This window comes from Papio anubis, chromosome 1, assembly GCF_008728515.1.
Source record: "Papio anubis isolate 15944 chromosome 1, Panubis1.0, whole genome shotgun sequence".
NCBI lineage: Eukaryota > Metazoa > Chordata > Mammalia > Primates > Cercopithecidae > Papio > Papio anubis.
The window spans coordinates 19,977,832-20,000,410 of record NC_044976.1 but is presented as its reverse complement, the minus strand read 5'-3'; the positions used below and the strand labels follow the sequence as shown (position 1 = coordinate 20,000,410).

Sequence of the window (22,579 nt, the reverse complement as noted above, 5' to 3'; positions counted from 1 at the left end):
TTTGCCGAAAACCCAATATTAGGATGGATGACGGCTAGGTTTTGCGAAATGACCCTGTCCCTTTGTTTGCGTGTAATTTCATGGCAAAACTGTTGGTGAGTGCAATCTTCTGCAGAAAGTAAAATGTCTCTGTTGCTGAGGAAATTAAATGTATGTTCAAGTGCTATTTTTTGAGACGGTCTCGCTTCTGTCGTCAGGTTCGAGTGCCGATCTCAGCTTCACTGCGTTCATTCCCCGGTTCACGCCGCGATTTGCTCTATTGACTGATTCGCCGCACCTCGCCTGCTAAGGTTTTGTATTTTTTTGAGGAGACGGTTTTCACTGGAGAATAGATGGTCTCGGATCTCCTGACCTTTGTGATCCGCCTCGCCCTGGCTCCCGGATTTATATTTGAGTTCACAAATACTGGCCTTTTGAGGACGGAGTCTCGCCATTGAGGGCCGGATCTCAGCTCATCGTGGTGCCCATCTCCGGTTCACGCCATTCCTCCTCGCCCTCAGCCTCCGAAAGTTGGGATCATGCTGCCACCTCGGCCTCGGCTATTTTGTATTCTTAGTAGAGATGGTTTCAACGTGTTGAAGCCAGGATAACTCACTTCCTGACCTCTGATCCTCACGCACCTCAGCCTCCAAAGTGCTGATTACAGGTTTGCCACCAGCCTGCCTCTTTCTTTTGAGATGGGAAGCCCTGCCTGTCACTAGGCTGGAGTGCAGTGGTGGCCAATCTTGGCTCAGTGCAACCTCCACGCCACAGGATCAAGTGATTCTCTGCCCTCAAAGCCTCCCCAGGTTAGCCAGGGATCAGCAAAGCCACTCATGCCCAGCTAATTTTTGTATTTTTAGCAGAGATGGGTTTCACCATGTTAAATAGGATGGTCTTGATCTCTTTGACCTCGTGATCCACCTGCCTCTAGCCTCCCAAAGTGCTGGGATTACAGGCATGAGCCACCACGCCTCGGGCTCTCAAAGTGCTTATATTTCTTTTCTTTTCTTTTTTTTTTTTTTTTTTTTTTTGGAGGAGGAAGTCTCTTCACACTGTTGCCCAGGCTGGAGTGCAGTGTGTGGTGCCATCTCGGGCCTCATTGCAAGCTCCTACCTGTCTACCTATTCTTTTGCCTCAGCCTCCGAGTAGCTTGGGACTACAGGTTTCCTGCCACACGCCTCAGGTAATTTTTTCATTTTTAGTAGAGAGAGGTTTCCACCATATTAGCCAGGATGGTTTCGGACTCTGACCTCAGGATCCGCTTCACCAGCCTCCCAAAGTGCTGGGATTACAGGCGTGAGCCACCACGCCCGGCCTCAAATGCTATTTCTTTAGGGCACTGGGGAACAAGCATTCTAACAAGACCACCCAGGGAGTAAACAAAGTTAAGGGAGAGGTCCAAAGGACTGAACCCTAGGCCAGGCCCAAGCTCTGTGTTAGAGAGAAAGAACTAGCAAAGAAGCCAGAAGGATGGGCCAGCAGCACTAGAAAATCAGGAGGTGGCGCCCCAGGACTAGGCAGAAAGAAAGTGTTTCTAAGAGGAAAGAGTGAATGGGTTCACAATTTGCCAAGCAACAGGTTCAGCAAGAAAAGGAGTTTACCACCTGGCCAACAAGGTGGAGGCCACAGGATCTTCATAAGTGATGCTTCAGAAGTAGGCAAGAACCTGATTTGGGAGGTTTAAGGAGGAATAGGAGGAGAACTGGAGAAGAGTACAGAAAATGCTTTCCAGGATTTTGCTATAAAGGGAAAAAGAGAAATTGGACAATAGCTGGAAGGGGATGTGGGAGTCAAGAGAGGGTTTGTTAAACTTAAGAGAAAGTATAGCAAATTAGCACATTTGGGCTTTGTTTGTTTGTTTTTGAAACAGGGTCTCCCTCTGTTGCCCAGACTGAAGTGCAGTGGCACAATCTCTGCTCACTACAGCCTTGACCTCCTGGGCTCAAGCAATCCCTCCACTTTAGCCTTCTGAGTAGCTGGGACTACAGGTGCATACCACCACATCTGACTAATTTTTGTATTTTTGTAGGGACAGGGTTTCACCATGTTGCCCAAGCTGGTCTCAAACTCCTGAGCTCAAGTGATCTGCCTGCCTCAGCCTCTCAGAATTCTGGCATTATTTTACAGGTCTGAGTGACCGTGCCTGGCCAAATTATAGCATAAGTGAATGCTAATGAGAATGATCCAGTAGAGACCGAAAAACTCATGATGCAGAAGCAACATATCCCCTCGAGACTCAGACTCACACCTGCTTTCCTGACATGGATGTCCCTGACTCACCGGAAATGCAATATATTCAAAACTGAAATTACCTTCCTTCTTTTTTTTTTCTGAGACAGAGTTTCGCTCTTGTGACCCAGGCTGGAGTGTGATGGCACTATCTCGGCTCACTGCAACCTTCATCTCCTGGGTTCAAGCGATTCTCCTGCCTCAGCCTCCCAAGCCACTGGGATTACAGGTGCCTGCCACCACGCCCGGCCAATTTTTGTAATTTTAGTAGAGACGGGGTTTCCTCATGTTTGCCAGTCTGGTCTCGAACTTCTGACCTCAGGTGATCTGCCCATCTCAGCCTCCCAAAGTGCTGGATTACAGGCGTGAGCCACCACGCCTGGCCGAAATCATCTTCTTTCTAAATCTGCTCCTTCTTTGGTGTTGCTATCTCATTTGGTAGAAATTCTACTTTATTATCCTATTTAGAAAACTGCCATATAGTAGTGTCTTCACGGTGAATGATAGTCACAATTTCATTATGTACTAAGTGAAGCAAGGGATTACACAGGGAGCTGTAGGTACCGAGGAAAGGGGTGTGACCAGACTTGAAGGTCAAATATCAGAAAGGTGAAGAGATACCAGACAAGTCAACATCATCGAGCTACAGCAAGTCCTCATTCTGTCCGAGGTGTTTGAACCAGAGTGACTCTATCTTGAATGGGGGCTGGGTAAAATAAGGCTGAGTCTTATTTTCAGACTGAGTCTCCCACCGTTGCCTGGGATGCAGTGCAATGCCGCAATCTCGGCTCACTGTAACCTCTGCCTCCTGGGTTCAAGCGATTGTCCTGCATCAGCCTCCTGAGTAACTGGGATTACAGGTGCCACCACGCCTGGCTAATTTTTATATTTTTAGTAGAGCCAGGGTTTCACTGTGTTGGCCAGGCTAGTCTCAAACTCCTGACCTCAGGTGATCTGCCCACCTTGGCCTCCCAAAGTGCTGGGATTACAGGCGTGAGCCACCACGCCTGGCCTAAGGCATTCTTAGACACAGGATGAGATAGGAGGTCTGCACAAGATACAGGTCATAAAGACGTTGCTGATAAAACAGAACGCAGTAAAAGTAAGGGAGGAGACCACCCCTCATATTGTCTTATGCCCAATTTCTGCCTCCAAAGAAGTAAAAACTAAAAGGCAGAAATGAAATCCACAGGCAGACAGCCCGGCGCTGCACCCTGGGCCTAGTAGTTAAAGATCGACCTCTGACCTAATTGGTTCTGTTATCTATGGATTACAGACATTGTACAGAAATGCACTGTGAAAATCCCTATCTTGGCCGGGCGCAGTGGCTCAAGCCTGTAATCCCAGCACTTTGGGAGGCCGAGACGGGCGGATCACGAGGTCAGGAGCTCGAGACCATCCTGGCGAACACAGTGAAACTCCGTCTCTACTAAAAAAATACAAAAAACTAGCCGGGCGAGGTGGCGGGCGCCTGTAGTCTCAGCTACTCAGGAGGCTGAGGCAGGAGAATGGTGTAAACCCGGGAGGCGGAGCTTGCAGTGAGCTGAGATCCAGCCATAGCACTCCAGCCTGGGCGACAGAGCGAGACTCCATCTCAACAACAACAACAAAAAGAAAATCCCTATCTTATTTCGTTCCGATCTAATTACCAGTGCAAACAGCCCCCAGTCACATACCCTCTGCTTGCTCAATCAATCACGACCCTCTCACACGCATCCCCTTAGAGTTGTGAGCCCGAAAAGGGACAGGAATTGCTCACTCGGGGAGCTCGGCTCTCGAGACAGGAGTCTTGCCGGTGCCCCTGGCTGAATAAACCCCTTTGTTCTTTAACTCGGTGTCTGAGTTTTGTCTGCATCTTGTCCTGCTACAAAAGAAGTTGGTCAAAACCCACCAAACCAAGATGGCCATGAGAGTGACCTCTGGTCATCCTCACTGCTTATCATATGCTAATTATTATACATTAGCATGCTAAAAGACATGCCCACCAGTGCATGACAGTTTACAAATGCCATGGCAGCATCAGGAAGTTACCCTATATGGTCTAAAAAGGGGAGGAGGCCAGGCGCAGTGGCTCACACCTGTAATTCCAGCACTTTGAGAGGCGGAGGTGGGCAGATCACCCGAGGTCGGGAGTTTGAGACCAGCCTGGCCAACATAGTGAAACCCTGTCTCTACTAAAAATACAAAAATTAGCCGGGCGTGGTGGTGGGCACCTGTAATCCAGCTACTCAGGAGGCTGAGGCAGGACAATTGCTTGAGACCAGCCTGGCCAACACAGTGAAACCCCGTCTCTACTAAAAAATAGAAAAAAAATTATCCGGGCGTTGTGGCAAAAGCCTGTAATCCTAGCTACTTGTGAGGTTGAGGCAGGAGAATTGCTTGAACCTGGGAGGCGGAGGTTGCAGTGAGCCCAGACCACACCATTGCACTCCAGCCTGGGCAACAAGAGCAAAACTCCGTCTCACACACACACACACAAAAAGACTCTTCTCTGCCTCACTACACAAAATGCGAATCTCCATTATAGCACTCAATAGCTTTACATCTTCAGTGGGTACCTTGAATAAAGGCAAGGTCTTCCTTTCAAGCCATAACTCTCACCTGTCCCTGTCTCAGAAATTGTGGCCCTCTCACGCCAAGCTTTTCTCTTCTGTGCCTTTGCACCTTGTGGTTTTTCTGAAATGGTGTCTTTCGTCTGTCCTGGCTAAGTCCAACTCATTAAAGGTGGGCTTCGGGATTACTTCTGGGAAGCCCTTTTTTTTTTTGAGACGGAGTCTCACTCTGTCGCCCAGGCGGGAGTGCAATGGCCGGATCTCAGCTCACTGCAAGCTCCGCCTCCCGGGTTCAGGCCATTCTCCTGCCTCAGCCTCCCAGGTAGCTGGGACTCCAGGCGCCCGCCACCTCGCCGGCTAGTTTTTTTGTACTTTTTAGTAGAGACGGGGCTCCTGGCGAACACCGTGTTCGCCAGGATGGTCTCGATCTCCTGACCTCGTGATCCACCCGTCTCGGCCTCCCAAAGTGCTGGGATTACAGGCTTGAGCCACCGCGCCCGGCCTCTGGGAAGCCTTTACTCAAGTACCCCAAAGCCTCCCAAGACTGGGATGGGGATCTTTGTATTTCTACTGCTCACTCCCTAACCCACCTCCAGAGGCAGGGACCACATCTTACTTTCTTCCTGCTTTCAGTGAAAAAAAAAATTTTTTTTTTTGAGACGGAGTTTTACTCTCGTTGCCCAGGTTGGAGTGCAATGGCGTGATCTCGGCTAACCGCAACCTCCGTCTCCCGGGTTCAAGCGATTCTCCTGCCTCAGCCTCCCGAGTAGCTGGGATTACAAGCCTAAGCGACACGCCCGGCTAATTTTGTCTTTTTAGTAGAGACGGGGTTTCTCCATGTTGGTCATGCTGGTCTCGAACTCCTAACCTCAGGTGATCCGCCCACCTCGGCCTCCAAAGTGGTGGGATTACAGGCGTGAGCCCCTGTGCCCTGCCCAATGAATGTTTATCTGAAGAATTCAGCCTAACGTTTTCCAGCGGGCAAGCAGTTGAGTCAGAAATTAGCGCTTAGATTCTGGCAGGGCTCTGATTCAAATGCAAAATTCTTAAATGGCCTCACTTTAGTAGAGTTCTTTACAGTTTGCAAAACAATTCTCATACAGCTACTCTTTATGTCCTGGGGCAGGCAGGAGTCGCAGAAAGGAAATGTTTTAAACCAGGAGCTAGAGAGGAACGAGAAAATCCCGGCATAGAGATAACACTTTTGAGAAAGGAGCCAACAGCAAGCATGACCTTGCTCACCAGAGAAACTCCACCCTGGCACCTCGGATCCCCGCCCGCACAGTCTGCGGCGCACCGAGCCCTCCCACCTCGAAGACTACCAATCCCAGCATGCCTCACAGTGAGTGACAGAACGCAGGGCATGCCGGGACACGTAGTCCCACCCTAGCACAGGAAAAGGTTAGAACGTCCTATGACGTCAGGAGGGCTCGGGAAAGGGGTTCGGAACCGGTCCAGGCTCAAGTTAAATCTCCCTCTAAAGAGCCGACCCTGGTTTCTTTGGCGACTCGGTTTTGACTCTAAACAGGTCCCGCTCCACAGTCTGGGCGGACCTATGGTGTGTGCTGAGTAGCCTGTAGCGTGAAAACTTCATGGTTAAAAGGGAAGTACTGGAGCCAAGAAATAGTTTTCGAGACACTGGTTTGTTAGAGTAGTGGTACGTAGGGTGCCGCCCTAAACGGGGGCTGAGACGCTGCTTTTTCAGCAGCGCCAGTGAGGACGTGGCAAGACTGCCTCGGGCGTACGCTTCCTCTTCCTTAGGCCGTCGGGTTAGGGGCGCGGGAGGCGCAGAGGCTGCTGGGAACGCGCATGCGCCTAGCGCGGTGGGGAGTCCACCTTTAACGTCCGCGGGCGCGGGGTGTGTCGGGTGTCGACGGCGGCGCTTTGCGGCCGGTCGTGCGGGTCGGGCGCGGGCGGGCGCGGCGGTAGTGGCGCGCACAGGTGATTGACTGGCCAGCTGCCTGAGGGAGCGCCGGGTCCTCCTCGCTGGCAGGTGGCGGAGCCCATTGGGGCGGCGGTGCAGACCGCGGCGGCGGCGGCGGCGGTCTGGCTCGGGAGGCGTTCCTGGGGCCAAGGCCATGGCCCCGCGGCTGCAACTGGAGAAGGCGGCCTGGCGCTGGGCGGAGACGGTGCGGCCCGAGGAGGTGTCGCAGGAGCACATCGAGACCGCTTACCGCATCTGGCTGGAGCCCTGCATTCGCGGCGTGTGCAGGTGAGGCCCGCGCACCGCGCCTCGCGGGCCCCTTGCGCCGGACCTTGGAAAGCCGGGGCGGGGTTGGGGGAAGGAAGACGGCCAGCCCTTTGCGTGCATTTGGGAGGCGCGGAGCCGAGCGAGGTGGAGTTTCTCCTTTTGCGCCGTCTGCGCGACCTGGGAAACGCAGCCTTCCCAGGCTGTGTGCGGAGGTGATGCTGGCCAAAGCACTTTAGGAAGGTTTGGGTTCCCATCCAGAAGATGGCGGTGGAGATGAAGGCAGGAGCCGAGAGCTTAGCAAGCGTTGATGACTGGGGTATCTTGGCCACATCACGGCTCTTTCGTTTATGAAAAGGAACTTTGAAAGTGAGCTTCAATCACAGTGTATCTTGTTGGTGTTGACACCGAAGGCCTGATCATCTTAGTATTATTTTGGAGAGGGCAGCTTTAGAAAAAACTGTGGTCAGCCTACGTCATCGATACCCTGCACCCCCGTTGACCTTCCCTCACTCGTTAATCTAGTTTTTTTTTTTTTTTTTTTAGCATTTCTTTGGTCGTTCTGGTTCGACACCACTTTACCGAGTACCAAGTTTGAGCTGTGATAGTGTTGTCCTTCACGTCTGCCCCGCCCTTGAACCTTCCCTTTCCTTAACCCCCTCTTGTAGATTGAATCCTTAGGCTTTGCTCCCGTTTGTTCCTTTTTTTCCACCTTGTAACGCGGGAACTGTAGTTTTCGTTTCAGAATGTTGTTGAAATTGACTTGGCCAAGCCGGGCATGCTCAGTAGCCGTCTTTCGGCAGGCATTTAGGAAATGCTTTCTGCAGTTTTTACATTCCGCTGGGGGATCCTGAAGGAATGGAAGTATGGTCTCTGGCTTTGGAGCTTAAAGTCTAGTCTGAGACGTGAAATAAGTTAGGGAGTTTCTGTAAAGCAAACGAGTTAAGTCCAAGCTCTGGGCGTCTGTCTCACAAGGAGGGTAAATCTGACTTTAACAGTAAGTTCTGGAATGACTGAAGTCTGTGTATAATAGAAATAATCAAGCTTCAGTCAGTTTCCAGACTAACCAAATAATGTAAACTCTTAATAGTTCTGGTTGTTTGTGAGCCAGGGTCTCACTCTGTCACCCAGGCTGAAGTACAGTGGCACAAGCTCGGCTCACTGCAACCTCCACTTCCCTGGCCCAAGCGATCCTCCCACCTCAGCCTCCCGAGTAGCTGGGATGAGAGGCATGAGCCACCACACCCGACTCAATTTTGTATTTTTAGTAGAGACGGGTTTTCGCCATGTTGGCCAGGCTGGTCTCGAGCTCTGGGCTCAAGCGATCTGCCCACCTCCTCTGGGATTACAGGCGTGAGCTACCATGCTGGGCCAATAGTTCCGAGATATATATATATATATATTTATTGAGATGGTGTTTCGCTCTTGTTGCTCAGGCTGGCGTGCAATGGCGCGATCTCAGCTCACTGCAACCTCCGCCTCTCTGGTTCAAGCGATTCTCCTGCCTCAGCCTCCTGAATAGCTGGGATTACAGGCATGCACCATGATGTCTGGCTAATTTTTTTTTTTTTTTTTTTTGGTATTTTTAGTAGAGACAGGGTTTCTCCATGTTGGTCAGGCTGGTCTCGAACTCCTGACCTCAGGTAATTTGCCTGCCTTGGCCTCCGAAAGTGCTGGGATTACAGGTGTGAGCCACTGCCCACCTGGCTGATACTTTTTCTTTTTTTTTTTTTCCGAGACAGCATCGTGAGACGCTGGAAAAATTTTTAAAAAGAATACATTAAAAAAATATTTTGTGTGTTTTTAGTAGAGACGGGGTTTCGTCGTGTTAGCCAGGATGGTCTCGATCTCCTGACCTCGGAATCCGCCCGCCTCGGCCTCCCAAAGTGCTGAGATTACAGGCGTGAGCCACACAGTTTTTAAAAGAAAAAAAGAATAGACCCGGTGTGGTGGCTCATGCCTGTAAGCCCAGCACTTTGGGAGGCTGAGACCAGCCTGCCCAGCATGGTGAAACCCCGTCTCTACTAAAAATACAAAAATTAGCTGGGCGTGGTGGTGGGCGCCTGTAATCCCAGCTACTGGGGTGGCTGAGGCAGGAGAATGGCTTGAACCCAGGAGGTGGAGGTTGCAGTGAGCCAAGATGGTGCCACTGCACTCCAGCCTGGGCAACAGGGCCAGACTTTGTCTCAAAAAAAAAAAAATTATCTTATCTTGGCCTCTGTATTCTCTGCATGTTCTGTCTCTAAATTTCCCTATTCTGGACATTTTATATAAATGGAATCCTAAAATATGTGGACTTTTGTGACTGATTTCCTTTACTTATCATGTATTTAAGGGTCATCCATGTTGTAGCATGTTTCAGCACTTCATTAAAAAAATACCTGGGAAATACATATAACAGTGTTTACCATCTTAAAGTGCACAGTTCGGTGGGTTTCAATACCTTGATAGTGTTGTACAACCATCACCACTGTCTGGTTCCAGAACTTTTCATTATCCTAAAAGGAAACAGCATCTGTTAGTCACGTCCCACTTTTCCCCCTCCCCCAGCCCCTGGCAACTGCTAATCTACTTTCTGTCTCTGGATTTCTCTATTGATATTTCCATGGAATATTACAGCAATGGAGTTATACAGTACGTGGCCATTTGTGTCTGCCTTCACTTAGCATAATGTTTCCAAGGGTTATCCCTCCTGCACATGTGTCAGTACTTTATTCCTTACGGCTGAGTAGTATTCCATTTTATGGATAATGCCACATTTTATATATGTATTCATCAGTTGAGGGACATTTTGATAACTTCCAACTTTTGGTTATTTTGAGTAGGACTTCTCTGAATATTTGCATGCAAGTTTTGGTTTGAACATCCGATTTCAGTTCTTTACCTGGGAGTGGAATTACTGGGTCATACACAGTCAATTCTGTGTTTAACTTACTGAACCGTGAAACTTTTCCACAGTGGTTGTACCGATTTACGTTCCCACCAGTGATGTATGAGGGTTCAACTGCCTCATCATCCTCATAAACACGTACTATTTTCTGTTTTTCTGATTAGGCCCTCCTAGTTGGGTGTGAAGTGATACATCTTTGTGGTTTTGATTTACATTTTCCTAGTGGCTAATGAGTTCAGCGTCTTTTCATGTGCTTGTTGCCTCTTTTCTTTTTATTGATCAATAATATGCCATTGGCCAGGCGCGGTGGCTTACACCTGTAATCCCAGCACTTTGGGAAGCTGAGGCGGACAGGTTACGAGGTCAGGAGATCGAGACCATCCTGGCTAACACAGTGAAACCCCGTCTCCACTAAAGAATACAAAAAATTAGCCGGGTGTGGTGGCGAGTGCCTGTAGTCCCAGCTACTCGGGAGGCTGGGGCAGGAGAATGGTGTGAACCCAGGAGGTGGAGCTTGCAGTGAGCCGGATTGCGCCACTGCACTCCAGCCTGGGCGACAGAGCGGGACTCTGTCTCAAAAAAAAAAAAAAAAGTAATAATAATATGCCGTCATATCTCTGTATCTACCGCCTTTTTTATTTGCATTCATCTGCTAATAGACATTTGAGTTGTTTCTACTTTTTGGTTATTATGAATAATGTTGCTATGAACGTTCGTGTAGTAGTTTTTATGTGGGCATTTGTTTTTATTTCTCTTGGTTATAGAACTGGAAGTGGGATTGTTGGGTTGTGTGGTAACTTTTAACTTTATTATTATTATTATTATTTTTTGAGACAGAGTCTCTCTCTGTTGCCCAGGCTGGAGTGTAGTGGTGCCATCTCGGCTCACTGCAACCTCCGCCTCCTAGGTTTAAGCGATTCTCGTGCCTCAGCCTCCCAGTCGCTAGGCTTACAGGTGCCCACCACCACACCCGGCTAATTTTTTGTATTTTTTAGTAGAAACTGGGTTTCGCCAAGTTGGCCAGGCTGGTCTTGAACTCCTGATCTCGGGTGATCCACCCACCTCAGCCTCCTAGAGTGCTGGGATTACAGGCTTGAGCCACCTCACCCAGCACTTTTAACTTTTATTTATTTATTTTTTAAAATGAGGTCTCACTCTGTAACCCAGATTGGATTGCAGTGCAATTATGGCTCACTGCAGCCTTGAACTCCTGGGCTCAAGGAATCCTCCCGCCTCAGCCTCCTGCCACTACAGGCACATGCCGCAACACGTGGCTAATTAAAAAAATTTTTTTTGCCAGGTGCGGTAGCCTGTAATCCCAGCACGTTGGGAGGCCGATGCAGGCGGATCACGAGGTCAGGAGATCGAGACCATCCTGGCCAACATGGTGAAACCCTGTCTCTACTAAAAATACAAAAAATTAGCCAGGCATGGTGGCGGATGCCTTTAGTCCCAGCTACTCAGGAGGCTGAGGCAGGAGAATGGCGTGAACCTGGGAGGCGGAGCTTGCAGTGAGTGGAGATTGCATCACTGCACCACTCTAGCCTGGGTGACAGAGTGAGACTCTGTCTCCAAAAAAAAAAAAAAAAAAAATTTTTTTTTGTGTGGAAATGGAGTTCCACTTTAGTGCCCAGGCTGATCTTGAACTCCTTGCTTCAAGTGATCCTCCTGCCTTGGCCCCCTAAAATGCTGTACTTGCATGAGTTCATGGCCTTTTTTTGGCTTTTTTTTTTTTTTTTTTTTAAATATGAGTGTCTTGCTGTATTGTGTAGGCTGTCCTTGAACTCCTGGGCTCAGTCGATCCTCCTGCCTCAGCTTCTCTGGTAGGTGGGACTGCAGGCACGAACTACCATGCCTGTGTTTAATATTTTGAGGAATTATCAGGTTGCTTTCCAGAGTGGCTACTGTTTTCCATATTCACAAGCAGTGTATGAGGATTCCAATTGCTGCATGTCCCTGTACTTGTTTTTTTTTTTTTTTTTTTTTTTTTTGAGACGGAGTCTCAGGCTGTCAGCTTCAGGGCTGGAGTGCAGTGGCCGGATCTCTCAGCGCTCACTGCAGCCCGCTTCCGGTTCACGCCATTCTCCGCTCAGCTCTCTCCGAGTAGCTGACCATACGCCACCTCGCCCGCTATTTTTGGCCGGTAGAGGTTAATCAGAAAGTTAGCCAGGATGGTCTCGATCTCCTGACCTCGCGGATCCGGCCATTCGGCCTCCCAGTGCTGATTACAGGTTTGACACCGCTACCGCCCCTGTAATTTACTGCCTTTTTTCTTTTAGCCATCCTAGTGGGTGTGAAGTGGTGTCTTTTATGTTTTCATTTGTGTTTCATTGATGACTAATCATATTAAACATCTTTTTGTGTACTTATTGGCCATGCATACATCTTTTTTGGAGAAATGTCTGTTGAAATCCTTTGCATGCTTTTAAATTGAGTTGCCTTTTTATTATTGAGTTGTGATCTTGTTTTGGTCTTGTTTTTGTTTTGGTTTTTTTTTGAGACAGAGTCTTGCTCTGTCACCCAGGCTGGAGTGCAGTGGTGCCATCTCAGCTCACTGCAACCACCGCCTCCCAGGTTCAAGTGATTCTCCTGCCTCAGCCTCCCGAATAGCTGGGACTACAGGCTCACACCACCACGCCTAGCTAATTTTTTTTGGTATATTTAGTGGAGACAGGGTTTCACCATGCTAGCCAGGCTGGTCTCTAACTCCTGACCTTATGATACGCCCACCTCAGCCTCCCAAAGTGCTAGAATTACAGGCGTGAGCCACTGCATGCGGCTGAGTTTTGTTCTTTATATATACTGCATATAAGTCCCTTATTAGATACATGATTTGGAAATATTTTTTCTAATTTTTGTGGCTTTGAATTTTATTGGTGGTATCATTTTCAGTACAAAAGCTTTTAATGTTGATGTAGTCCAATTTCTTTTTCTTCTCCATCTTTTTATTCTTATTAATGAAGCAGGGTCTTTGTTGCCTAGCCTTGAGAGCAGTGGTGTGATCATAGCTCACTGTACCCTTAAACTCCTGGGCTCAAGTGATCTTTTTGCCTCAACATCCCCAGTAGGTACAACTGCAGGTTGTACCACCACACCCAGCTAATTTTTTTGGTATTTTTTGTAGAGTTGGGGTCTTGCTATGTTACCCAGGCTGACCTTGAACCTTTAGCCTCAAGCAGTCCTGCTTCAGCTTCCCAGAGTACTGGGATTACAGGTGTGAACTACCTGGCCCCAACATTGTACTATTTGATACTTTTGGTCTTGTAAGAAGCCACACCTCACCTAAGGTTTGAGCAGTTTTAATTAATGAATTAGTTAATTTTATGAGACAAAGTCTGGCTCTATTGCCCAGACTGGAGTACAGTGGTGCAGTCTTAGCCCAGTGCAACCTCTGCGTTGCAGGGGTTTCAGCCATCCTCCTACCTCAGCCTCCCAAGTAGCTGTGACTAGAAGCATGCTTCACCACACTCGGCTAATTTTTGGTGTTTTTTTTTTTTTTTCAAATGGAGTCTCACTCTGTTGTCCAGGCTGAGTGTAGTGGTGCAATCTTGGCTCACTGCAACCTCCGCCTCCCGGGTTCAAGCAGTTTTCCTGCCTTAGCTTCCTGAGTAGCTGGGATTGCAGGCACCCACCACCATGCCGGGCTAATTTTTGTATTTTTAGTAGAGATGGGGTTCTGCCCTGTTGGTCAGGCTGGTCTCGAACTCCTGACCTCAGGGATCCCCCTGCCTTGGCTTCCCAAAGTGCTGGGATTACAGGCGTGAGCCCCTGTGCCTAGCCCTGTCAGCTTTTATTTAGATATCCAAAAAGCTCTCTTTCTACTCAGTTTCTTCGTTTTTGAGACAAGACACTATTCACTTTCTCCTTTTTTTTTTTTTTTGAGACGGAGTCTTGCTCTGTCACCCAGGCTGGAGTGCAGTGGCTGGATCTCAGCTCACTGCAAGCTCCGCCTCCCGGGTTCACGCCATTCTCCTGCCTCAGCCTCCCGAGTAGCTGGGACTACAGGCGCCTGCCACCTCGCCCGGCTAGGTTTTTTTGTATTTTTAGTAGAGACGGGGTTTCACTGTGTTAGCCAGGATGGTCTCGATCTCCTGACCTTGTGATCCGCCCGTCTCGGCCTCCCAAAGTGCTGGGATTACAGGCTTGAGCCAACGCGCCCGGCCCACTTTCTCCTTTTTTATGGAGACAGTTTTACCACGTTGTCCAGGCTGGTCTCAAATTCTTGGGCTCTAGCAGTCCTCCCTCCTCAGCCTCCTAAATTGCTGGGATTCCAGGCATGAGCCTTTCTCCTTTTGTTTATTTTTTCTCTTTGCAAGAAGAGATTAAATAAATAAATAGTATCACCAATATGTATATTTCATACTTTATGCAACGATTTGTTATGAGATACCAAAGCTGAAGAATGAGGTGTTTGACCACATTCAAAGACCACATGTGTCAGGACTGTTTACATTTCTGAAAGTACTTAGGACAATCACAGGATGAAAGCAGTGTGTACTAAATCGTCTGTCCACAGAATTCTGCAAATATTGTATGTTTTGAGGGCAGACTTGTTTGCTCACAGTGAGGTCAGTGGTCAAGTAAGTTCCTGGAAGTAAAATTGTTTGGTATGGGATGTATGTTTTTCATTTTGATCCATATTGCTAAATTGCCCCTCAGAATGAGGATTTCTCTTTACGTTTCCCTGTCAATGTGTGAGTATCTTACATATATATCATGCCCTCACCCACATAATATGTTAGTCACACCTTTCGATCTAGTGCAAAGGGTGTCATATGTTTAATACGTATTTCTTTTGTTACAGTTTCTTTTTGTTACAGTTTTTTGATGTGAGATTTGTTTTGTTTTGTTTTTGAGAGGGGGGTCTTACTATGTTGCTTAGGCTGGTCTCAAACTCCTGGGCTGAAGCTATCTTCCTTCCTCAGCTTCCTGAGTAGCTGGGATTACAAGTGCATGTCACCATGCCCAGCCTTGATACGAATTTTCAGAGACAGAATTTACTTATATTTCCAGCCATGTATAGGAGTACAATGTCTTGTTCTCATTAGGGAAACATCATATGACTATTACCAAATTAAAACATTACAGAAATGTGTGAAGCACTCTAGAAAGCCAGTGTCATGCCACCTTACATCAGTGGCTTTGTAGCTCTAGTCCAAAACCCTAATGAGGGTCATGTGCGGTGGCTCACGCCTGTAATCCCAACACTTTGTTAGGCCGAGGTGGGAGGATTATTTGAGGTCAGGAGTTTGAGACCTGTCTGGTCAACATGGCAAAAACCCATTTCTACTAAATTAGCCAGGCATGGTGGCGGTATACACCTGTAATTCCAGCTACTCAGGAGGCTGAGGCACGAGAATCACTTGAACCCAGGAGGTGTAGGTTGCAGTGAGCCAAGATTGAGCCACTGCACTCCAACCTGGGTGACAGAGTGAGACTCTGTCTCAATAAAAACCAACCAACCAAACAAAATAACCCTAATGAAGACCCATAGTCCCAGCTATGCTGGAGGCTGAGGTGGGAGGGTGGCTTGAGCCTGGGAGGTGGAGGTTGCAGTGAGCCAAGATCATGCCGCTGCACTCCAGCTTGGGTGACAGAACAAGACCCTGTCTCAAAAAAAAGGAAAAGGAAAAAAGAGGAGTCACAATGCATACTTTGTTGCAACTTGTTTCTATTATTCATGCATGTAAATCTGCCTTATTTATTTATTTATTTTTGAGAGAGTCTTGCTTTGTTGCCCAGGCTGGAGTGCAATGCGTGATTTTGGCTCACTGCAACTTCAGCCTCCTGGATTCAAGTGATTCTTGGAGCCTCAGCCTCCAGAGTAGCTGGGACTACAGGCATGGGCCACCATGCTTGGCTAATTTTTGTAGTTTAGTAGAGATGGGGTTTCACACTGTTGGCCAGGCTGGTCTCTAACTCCTGACTTCAGGTGATCTGCTCGCCTCAGCCTCCCAAAGTGGTGGGATTACAGGCATGAGCCACCGCACCCGGATATTCTTTTTTCGTTTGTTTGTTTGTTTTGAGACAGAATCTTGCTCAGTCACCAGGCTGGAGTGCAGTGGCGTGGTCTTGTCTCACTGCAACCTCCGCCTCCTGGATTCAAGCGATTCTCCTGCCTCAACCTCCCGAGTAGCTGGGACTACAGGAGCGCACCACCACACCCGGCTAATATTTGTATTTTTAGTAGAGATGTGGTTTCACCGCGTTGGCCAGGATGGTCTTGATCTCCTGACCTCGCACTCCACCTGCCTCAGCCTCCCAAAGTGCTGGGATTACAGGCATGAGCCACTGCACCTGGTCCTATTCTTTTTTAAAAAAATATTTTTATGTGTGTTTATGGTATATAGCATAGGATACTGTGTTTATGGTATATAACAGGATACATTAACAGATAGTAAAATGGTAACTGTAGTGAAGCAGATTGACATCTATTATCTCACAGTTACAAATTTTGTGTGTGACAAGAGAAGCTAAAATCTCATTTAGCAGGAGCCCCAAATGCATATCTGCCTCACTATTATTATTATTATTATTATTATTGTTGTTGTTATTTTAGATGGAGTTTTGCTCTTGTTGCCCAGGCTGGAGTACAACGGGGCAATCTTGGCTCACTGCAACCTCCACCTCCCGGGTTCAAGCGATCCTCCTGCCTCAGCCTCCCAAGTAGCTGGGATTACAGGCACCCGCCACCACACCCGCCAAATTTTTGTATTTTTAGTAGAGCCACCACACCCAGCCAGTTATATAGTTTATTTAAAAATAGAGATGGGGTGTTACTATGCTGCCCTGACTGGTCTTTTTTTTTTTTTTTTTTTTTTTTTTTTTGAGACGGAGTCTCGCGCTGTGTCACCCAGGCTGGAGTGTGCAGTGGCGCGATCTCGGCTCACTGCAAGCTCCGCCTCCCAGGTTCAGGCCATTCTCCTGCCTCAGCCTCCGAGTAGCTGGGACTACAGGCGCCCGCCACCACGCCCGGCTAGTTTTTTGTATTTTTAGTAGAGACGGGGTTTCACCATGTTAGCCAGGATGGTCTCGATCTCCTGACCTCGTGATCCGCCCGCCTCGGCCTCCCAAAGTGCTGGGATTACAGGCTTGAGCCACCGCGCCCGGCCCCCTGACTGGTCTTGACTTCCTGATTTCAAGCAGTCCTTCCACCTTGCCCTCCCAAAGTGCTGGGATTACAGGTGTGAGCCACTGTGCCTAACCTGCATTTTAATTTATTTGACCAGTTTCCTGTTGATGGACTTTGGGGTTTCTGGGTTTTGATATTACAACCACTGTGCCTAACCTGCATTATAATTTATTTGACCAATTTCCTGTTGATGGACTTTAGGGTTTCTGGGTTTTGATATTACAACCCGTGCTGCCCTAGCCAGCCCTCTGCATTGATCTTGAGTGTTGAGTGAGTGTTTTCACTTAGGTTGCTAAATGAGAAATTGCTGAGGTAAAGGAACTGTTCAGAATTTTGATAGATGCCAAAAGTTCATACCATTTATCCTGGTCCTCTAGAGTGAGTGTGCCTATTACCTTATTCAAAGCATTCCTGTTCCCAACTTCCATTTGATTAGCGAAAAATAGCATCTTCTTTTCATTTGCCATTTTTTGCTGGTGACATTGAGCATCTTTTTAATTTTATTTTTTAGTTTTATAGAGATAGGATCTCGTGTTGCCCAGGACAGTCTTGAACTCCTGGGCCCAAGCAATCCTCAGCTTTGGCTTCCCAAAGTGCTGGGATTACAGGCATGAACCACTGCGTCCCATCTCCTTTTTTTTTTTTTTTTTTTTGAGACGGAGTCTCGTGCTGTGTCACCCAGGCTGGAGTGCAGTGGCGTGATCTCGGCTCACTGCAAGCTCCGCCTCCCGGGTTCACGCCATTCTCCTGCCTCAGCCTCCGAGTAGCTGGGACTACAGGCGCCCGCCACCACGCCCGGCTAGTTTTTTGTATTTTTAGTAGAGACGGGGTTTCACCATGTTAGCCAGGCTGGTCTCGATCTCCTGACCTCGTGATCCACCCGCCTCGGCCTCCCAAAGTGCTGGGATTACAGGCTTGAGCCACCGCGCCCGGCCCCATCTCCTTTTTATATTTACTTGCCATTTGTATTTCTCCTGTGAATTGTGTGATCTGCATTGTTGGTCATTTTCTTACTGATTTTCAAGAGCTTATTGAATATTTCTGTTTTGTTTTTTTTTTTTTTTTTTTTTGAGACGGAGTCTCAGGGTGTCACCCAGGCTGGAGTGCACTGTTGTGATTTCAGCTCGCTGCAACCTGTGCCTCCTGGGTTCAAGCAATTCTCCTGCCTCGGCCTCCCAAGTAGCTGAGACTACAGGTGCCCACCACTATACCTGACTAATTTTTGTATTTTTGTAGAGACGGGGTTTCACTATGTTGGCCAGGCTGGTCTTGAACTCCTGTCCATGTGATCTGCCCGCCTCAGCCTCCCAAAATGCTGGATTATAGGCGTGAGCCACCGTGCCTGGCTGAATATTTCTTTCTTTTTCCTTTTTTCTCCTTTTTTGAGACGGAGTCTCGCTCTGTTTCCCAGGCTGGAGTGCCATGGTGCGATTTCAGCTCACTGCAACCTCTGCCTCCCAGGTTCGAGCTATTCTTTACTTCAGCCTTCCAAGTAGCTGGGATTACAGGTGCGCGCCACCACTCCTGGCTAATGTTCGTATTTTCAGTAGAGACGGTTTCACCACGTTGGCCAGGCTGGTCTTGAATTCCTTACTTCAGATGATCCACCTGCCTTGGCCTCCCAAAGTGCTGGGATTATAGGCGTGAGCCACCACGCCCGGCCTAGTTTATTGACTATTTCTGTCGAAGATATTTTCTGCGGTATTTTTGGACTTTGTGGGCTTTTTTTCCTTTTGGTACATTAGTTTTTGATTTTTTTATGTGGTAAAATTTGTGAATGCTTTTTTTTAATGGTTTCTGGATTTCCCAATTCTGAGGTTATAAAAATATTCACTCATGTTTTGTTTTAGTACTGATGGTTTACTTTTATGCAACCTTTATGTTTTTATAATTTAATTTGATTTATGGATTGGGGTAGGGATCCATCAATATTTTAATTTTACTTTTTACCAAATGGCTACTCAATTGTTTTAAACCGTTTATTGAACAATTCAGTCTTTTCCCTCACCAGTTAAAAAGCCACCTTTATTACATGGCAAATTCCCTGTTTACTTGGGTTTATTTCTCAGCCCTATTTTTTTTTTTTTTGAGGCAGAGTTTTGCTCTTATTGCCCAGGCTGGAGCGCAATGGCGCAATCTCGGCTCACCGCATCTTCCACCTCCTGGGTTCAAGCGATTCTCCTGTCTCATCCTCCTGAGTAGCTGGGATTACAGGCATGTGCCACCACGCCTGGCTGATTTTGTATTTTTAGTAGAGACGGGGTTTCTCCGTGTTGGTCAGACTGTTCTTGACCTCTCGACCTCAGGTGATCAGCCTGCTTTGGCCTCCCAAAATGTTGGGATTATAGGTGTGAGCCACCGCGCCCAGCCTCTCAACCCCATTTTTTTTGCCATTGATTAATTTCATTGAATAACTGTACTGATGCCACAATTCTAGTTATTTTATAATATTTAAAAACTATTTGATAAGGTGAGACCTAAATTCCTTTTAGAATTTTTCTCATGGTTCTCATGAAAAATAAATAATTTATAATTATTATATTAACTATAATTTATACTTATAGAATCATAATTATAATTATGAATTATAAAATTGATAATTAATATATTAGTAATTACTAATAATTTATTTATTTTTTGAGACGGAGTCTCGCTCTGTTGCCCAGGCTGGATTTCAGTGGCATGATCTTCGCTCCCTTCAGCCTCCACCTCCCGGTTTCAGGTGATTCTCCTGCCTCAGCCTCCCTAGTAACTGGAACTACAGGCGCGTGCCACCACGCCCAGCTTTTTTTTGTATTTTCAGTAGAGATGGGGTTTCACTATATTGGCCAGGATGGTCTCGATTTCGAAAATGTATTTAAACAATTATTTGTATTTTAATTGTTTTTTGAGACAGTCTTGCTTTGTCACCTGAGCTGGAGTGCAGTGCCATGATCTTAGCTCACTGTACCCTCCCCCTCCTGGGTTCAAGTGATTCTTGTGCCTCAGCCACCTGAGTAGCTTGGATGTGCCACCGTGCCTGGCTAATTTTTTTGTATTGTTTAGTAGAGATGGGGTTTCACCATCTTGGCCAGGCTGGTCTTCAACTCCGGGCCTCAAGTGATCTGCCTCAGTGTCCCGTAGTGCTGGGATTACAGGCGTGAGGCACTGTACCCAGCTTGAAAATTTATTTTTTTACAAACAAAAAGCACACAAATCATAAGAATAACACTTGATTGGCTGGGTGCAGTGGCTCATCCCTGTAATCTCAAGGCTTAGGGAGGCCGAAGCATGCGAATCACCTGAGGTCAGGAGTTTGAGACCAGTCTGGCCAATATGGTGAAACCCCATCTCTACTAAAAATACAAAAAATTAGCAGGGCATGGTGGTGCGCGCCTGTAGTCCCAGCTACTCAGAAGGCTGAGGCAGGAGAATTGCTTGAACCTGGGAGGCAGAGGTTGCAGTGAGCCGAGATCATGCCACTGCACTCCAGCCTGGGCGACAGAGTGAGCTCTGTCTCAGAAAAAAAAATAAAAAGAGTAACATTTGATTGACTAATTATCACAAAAGAAATTTATCTGTCATGTATCTACCACCAAGATCGAAACATTACTAGCACTTCAAGACACCCTTATCTTCCATTTTTCTCCTACCAGTTACTACTACCTCTCTTCCTTGAAGGGAACCACTTACCCTTACTTTGAATTCAGCAGATTATTTTGCCTATGTTGAACTTTATGTATATAAATACATTGTCATTGCTTCTGCTTCTGTTTTCTTTCACTCAACTTTATAAGATTAATTTATGTGTAAGCAGTAGTGTGTTCACTTTTAGTGCTGTACAATTTTTTTTTTTTTGGTGGGGGATGAGGTCTCAATATGTTGCCCAGGCTGGTCTGGAACTCCTGGGCTCAAGCAATCTGCCCACTTCGGCCTCCGAAAGTGAAGGGATTATAAGCGTGAGCCAATGGGACCAGCAGTGCTGTACGTTGTTTCAGTGTGTTAGTATATACTATATATTATATTCCTTTCTACTAGTGATGGTCATTTTGACTTTTCTGTGTATTTGGTCATTATGAATAAAGCTGCAGTGAACATTCTGCATATATATTTTAGTGTCTTTTTTGTTTTTTGTTTTTTGTTTTTGATAACAGGATTTCACTTCATCACCCAGGCTGGAGTACATGGTGTGATCACAGCTCACTGCAGCCTCGACCTCTGGGGTCTGTCTAGGTGGTCCTCCCACTTCAGCTTCCCCAGTAGCTGAGACTACAGACACTCACCACCATGCTTGGCTAGTTCAAAATTTTTTTGTAGGCCTGACACAGTGGCTTATGCCTTTAATCCCAGCATTTTGGGAGGCTGAGGTAGGTGGATCACTTGAGGCCAGGAGTTTGAGACCAGCCTGGGGAACATGGCGAAAACCTGTCTCTACAAATATACAAAAATTAGCCAGATATGGTGGTGCATGCCTGTAATCCCAGCTACTTGGGAAGCTGAGGTGGGAGAATTGCTTGAACCTAGGAGGTAGAGGTTGCAGTGAGCTGAGATCTTGGCACTGCACTCTAGCCTGGGTGACAGTGAGACCCTGTCTCAAAAAAAAAATCTTTTCTGCTCCCCTCCCTCCTCCCACCTTCCACCCCCAAGTAAGACCCCAGTGTCTGTTGTTTTGTTCTTTGTGTTCAAAGTTCTCATCATGTAGCTCCCATGAAATAAAGATTTAAAGATTTATCATCCTTAGGGTCCTAAATATTCTCCTGTGTTATTTTCTATAAGTTGTATTGCTTTATCTTTCTTTCTTTCTTTCTTTCTTTTTTTTTTTTGAGACTGAGTCTCCCTCTGTCACCCAGGCTGGAGTGCAGTGCCACAATCTCAGCTCACTGCAGGCTCTGCCTCCTGGGTTCACGCCATTCTCCTGGCTCAGCCTCCAGAGTAGCTGGGACTATAGGTGCCCACCACAACGCCTGGCTAATTTTTTTGTGTGTTTTTAGTAGAGACGGGGTTTCACCATGTTAGCCAGGATGGTCTTGATCTCCTGACCTCATGATCCGCCTGCCTTGGCCTCCCAAAGTGCTGGGATTACAGATGTGAGCCACCGTGCCTGACCTGCTTTATCTTTCATGTTTAGACCTGGAGTTGACTCCTCATCAGTTGGGAAATAAGATCATGGAATAATTTGAGGTTACTTGATCTCTATGACTTTAGCAAAGTAGCAGAGGATTGAATGACTGAGAATCTGATGTTAGCAGAAGCAACAACTCTAAGCAAAAGGAAGACATACATGGGGAAAACAAATACAATTACTTAAAATTAAATACATGACAAGACTGTGTGTGTGTTTTAAAAAATGATATTGGGCCACGTGCGGTGGCTTATGCTAGTAATCCCAGCAGTTTGGGAGGCAAAGACGGGAGGATAACTTGAGGCCAGGAAGACCAGGCTGCACTGAGTTACGATTTTACTGCTGCACTACAGCCTGGCCAATAGAGCAAAACCCTGCCTCAAAACACAAACCAAAACCAAAACAATACTGTTTTATTACTACTAGCAGCAGTGGCCTGCATGGGTAGTGGGTATGCTGGGTTTAGGGTGTGTGGGAGCCATGAGGAGGAGATGGTGACTGAGAG

General features: G+C 47.2%; 1 protein-coding gene across 9 annotated transcripts in view; it reads left to right on the top strand.

Annotated features, from left to right (window-relative positions):
• Window positions 1-6,611: 6,611 nt before the first annotated feature.
• Window positions 6,612-22,579, top strand: part of USP48 (ubiquitin specific peptidase 48) — a 107,264-nt gene continuing 91,296 nt past the window's right edge. For 8 of the 9 annotated variants that reach the window (XM_031665223.1, XM_031665213.1, XM_031665226.1 and 5 more), the window contains exon 1: window positions 6,638-6,975. In XM_031665223.1, coding sequence (XP_031521083.1) covers window positions 6,842-6,975 — 134 coding nt within the window. In that variant the 5' untranslated portion in view covers window positions 6,638-6,841. Of the gene's footprint in view, window positions 6,976-22,579 lie in introns of all 9 variants that reach the window. The other variant, XM_031665227.1, reaches the window with a different exon arrangement.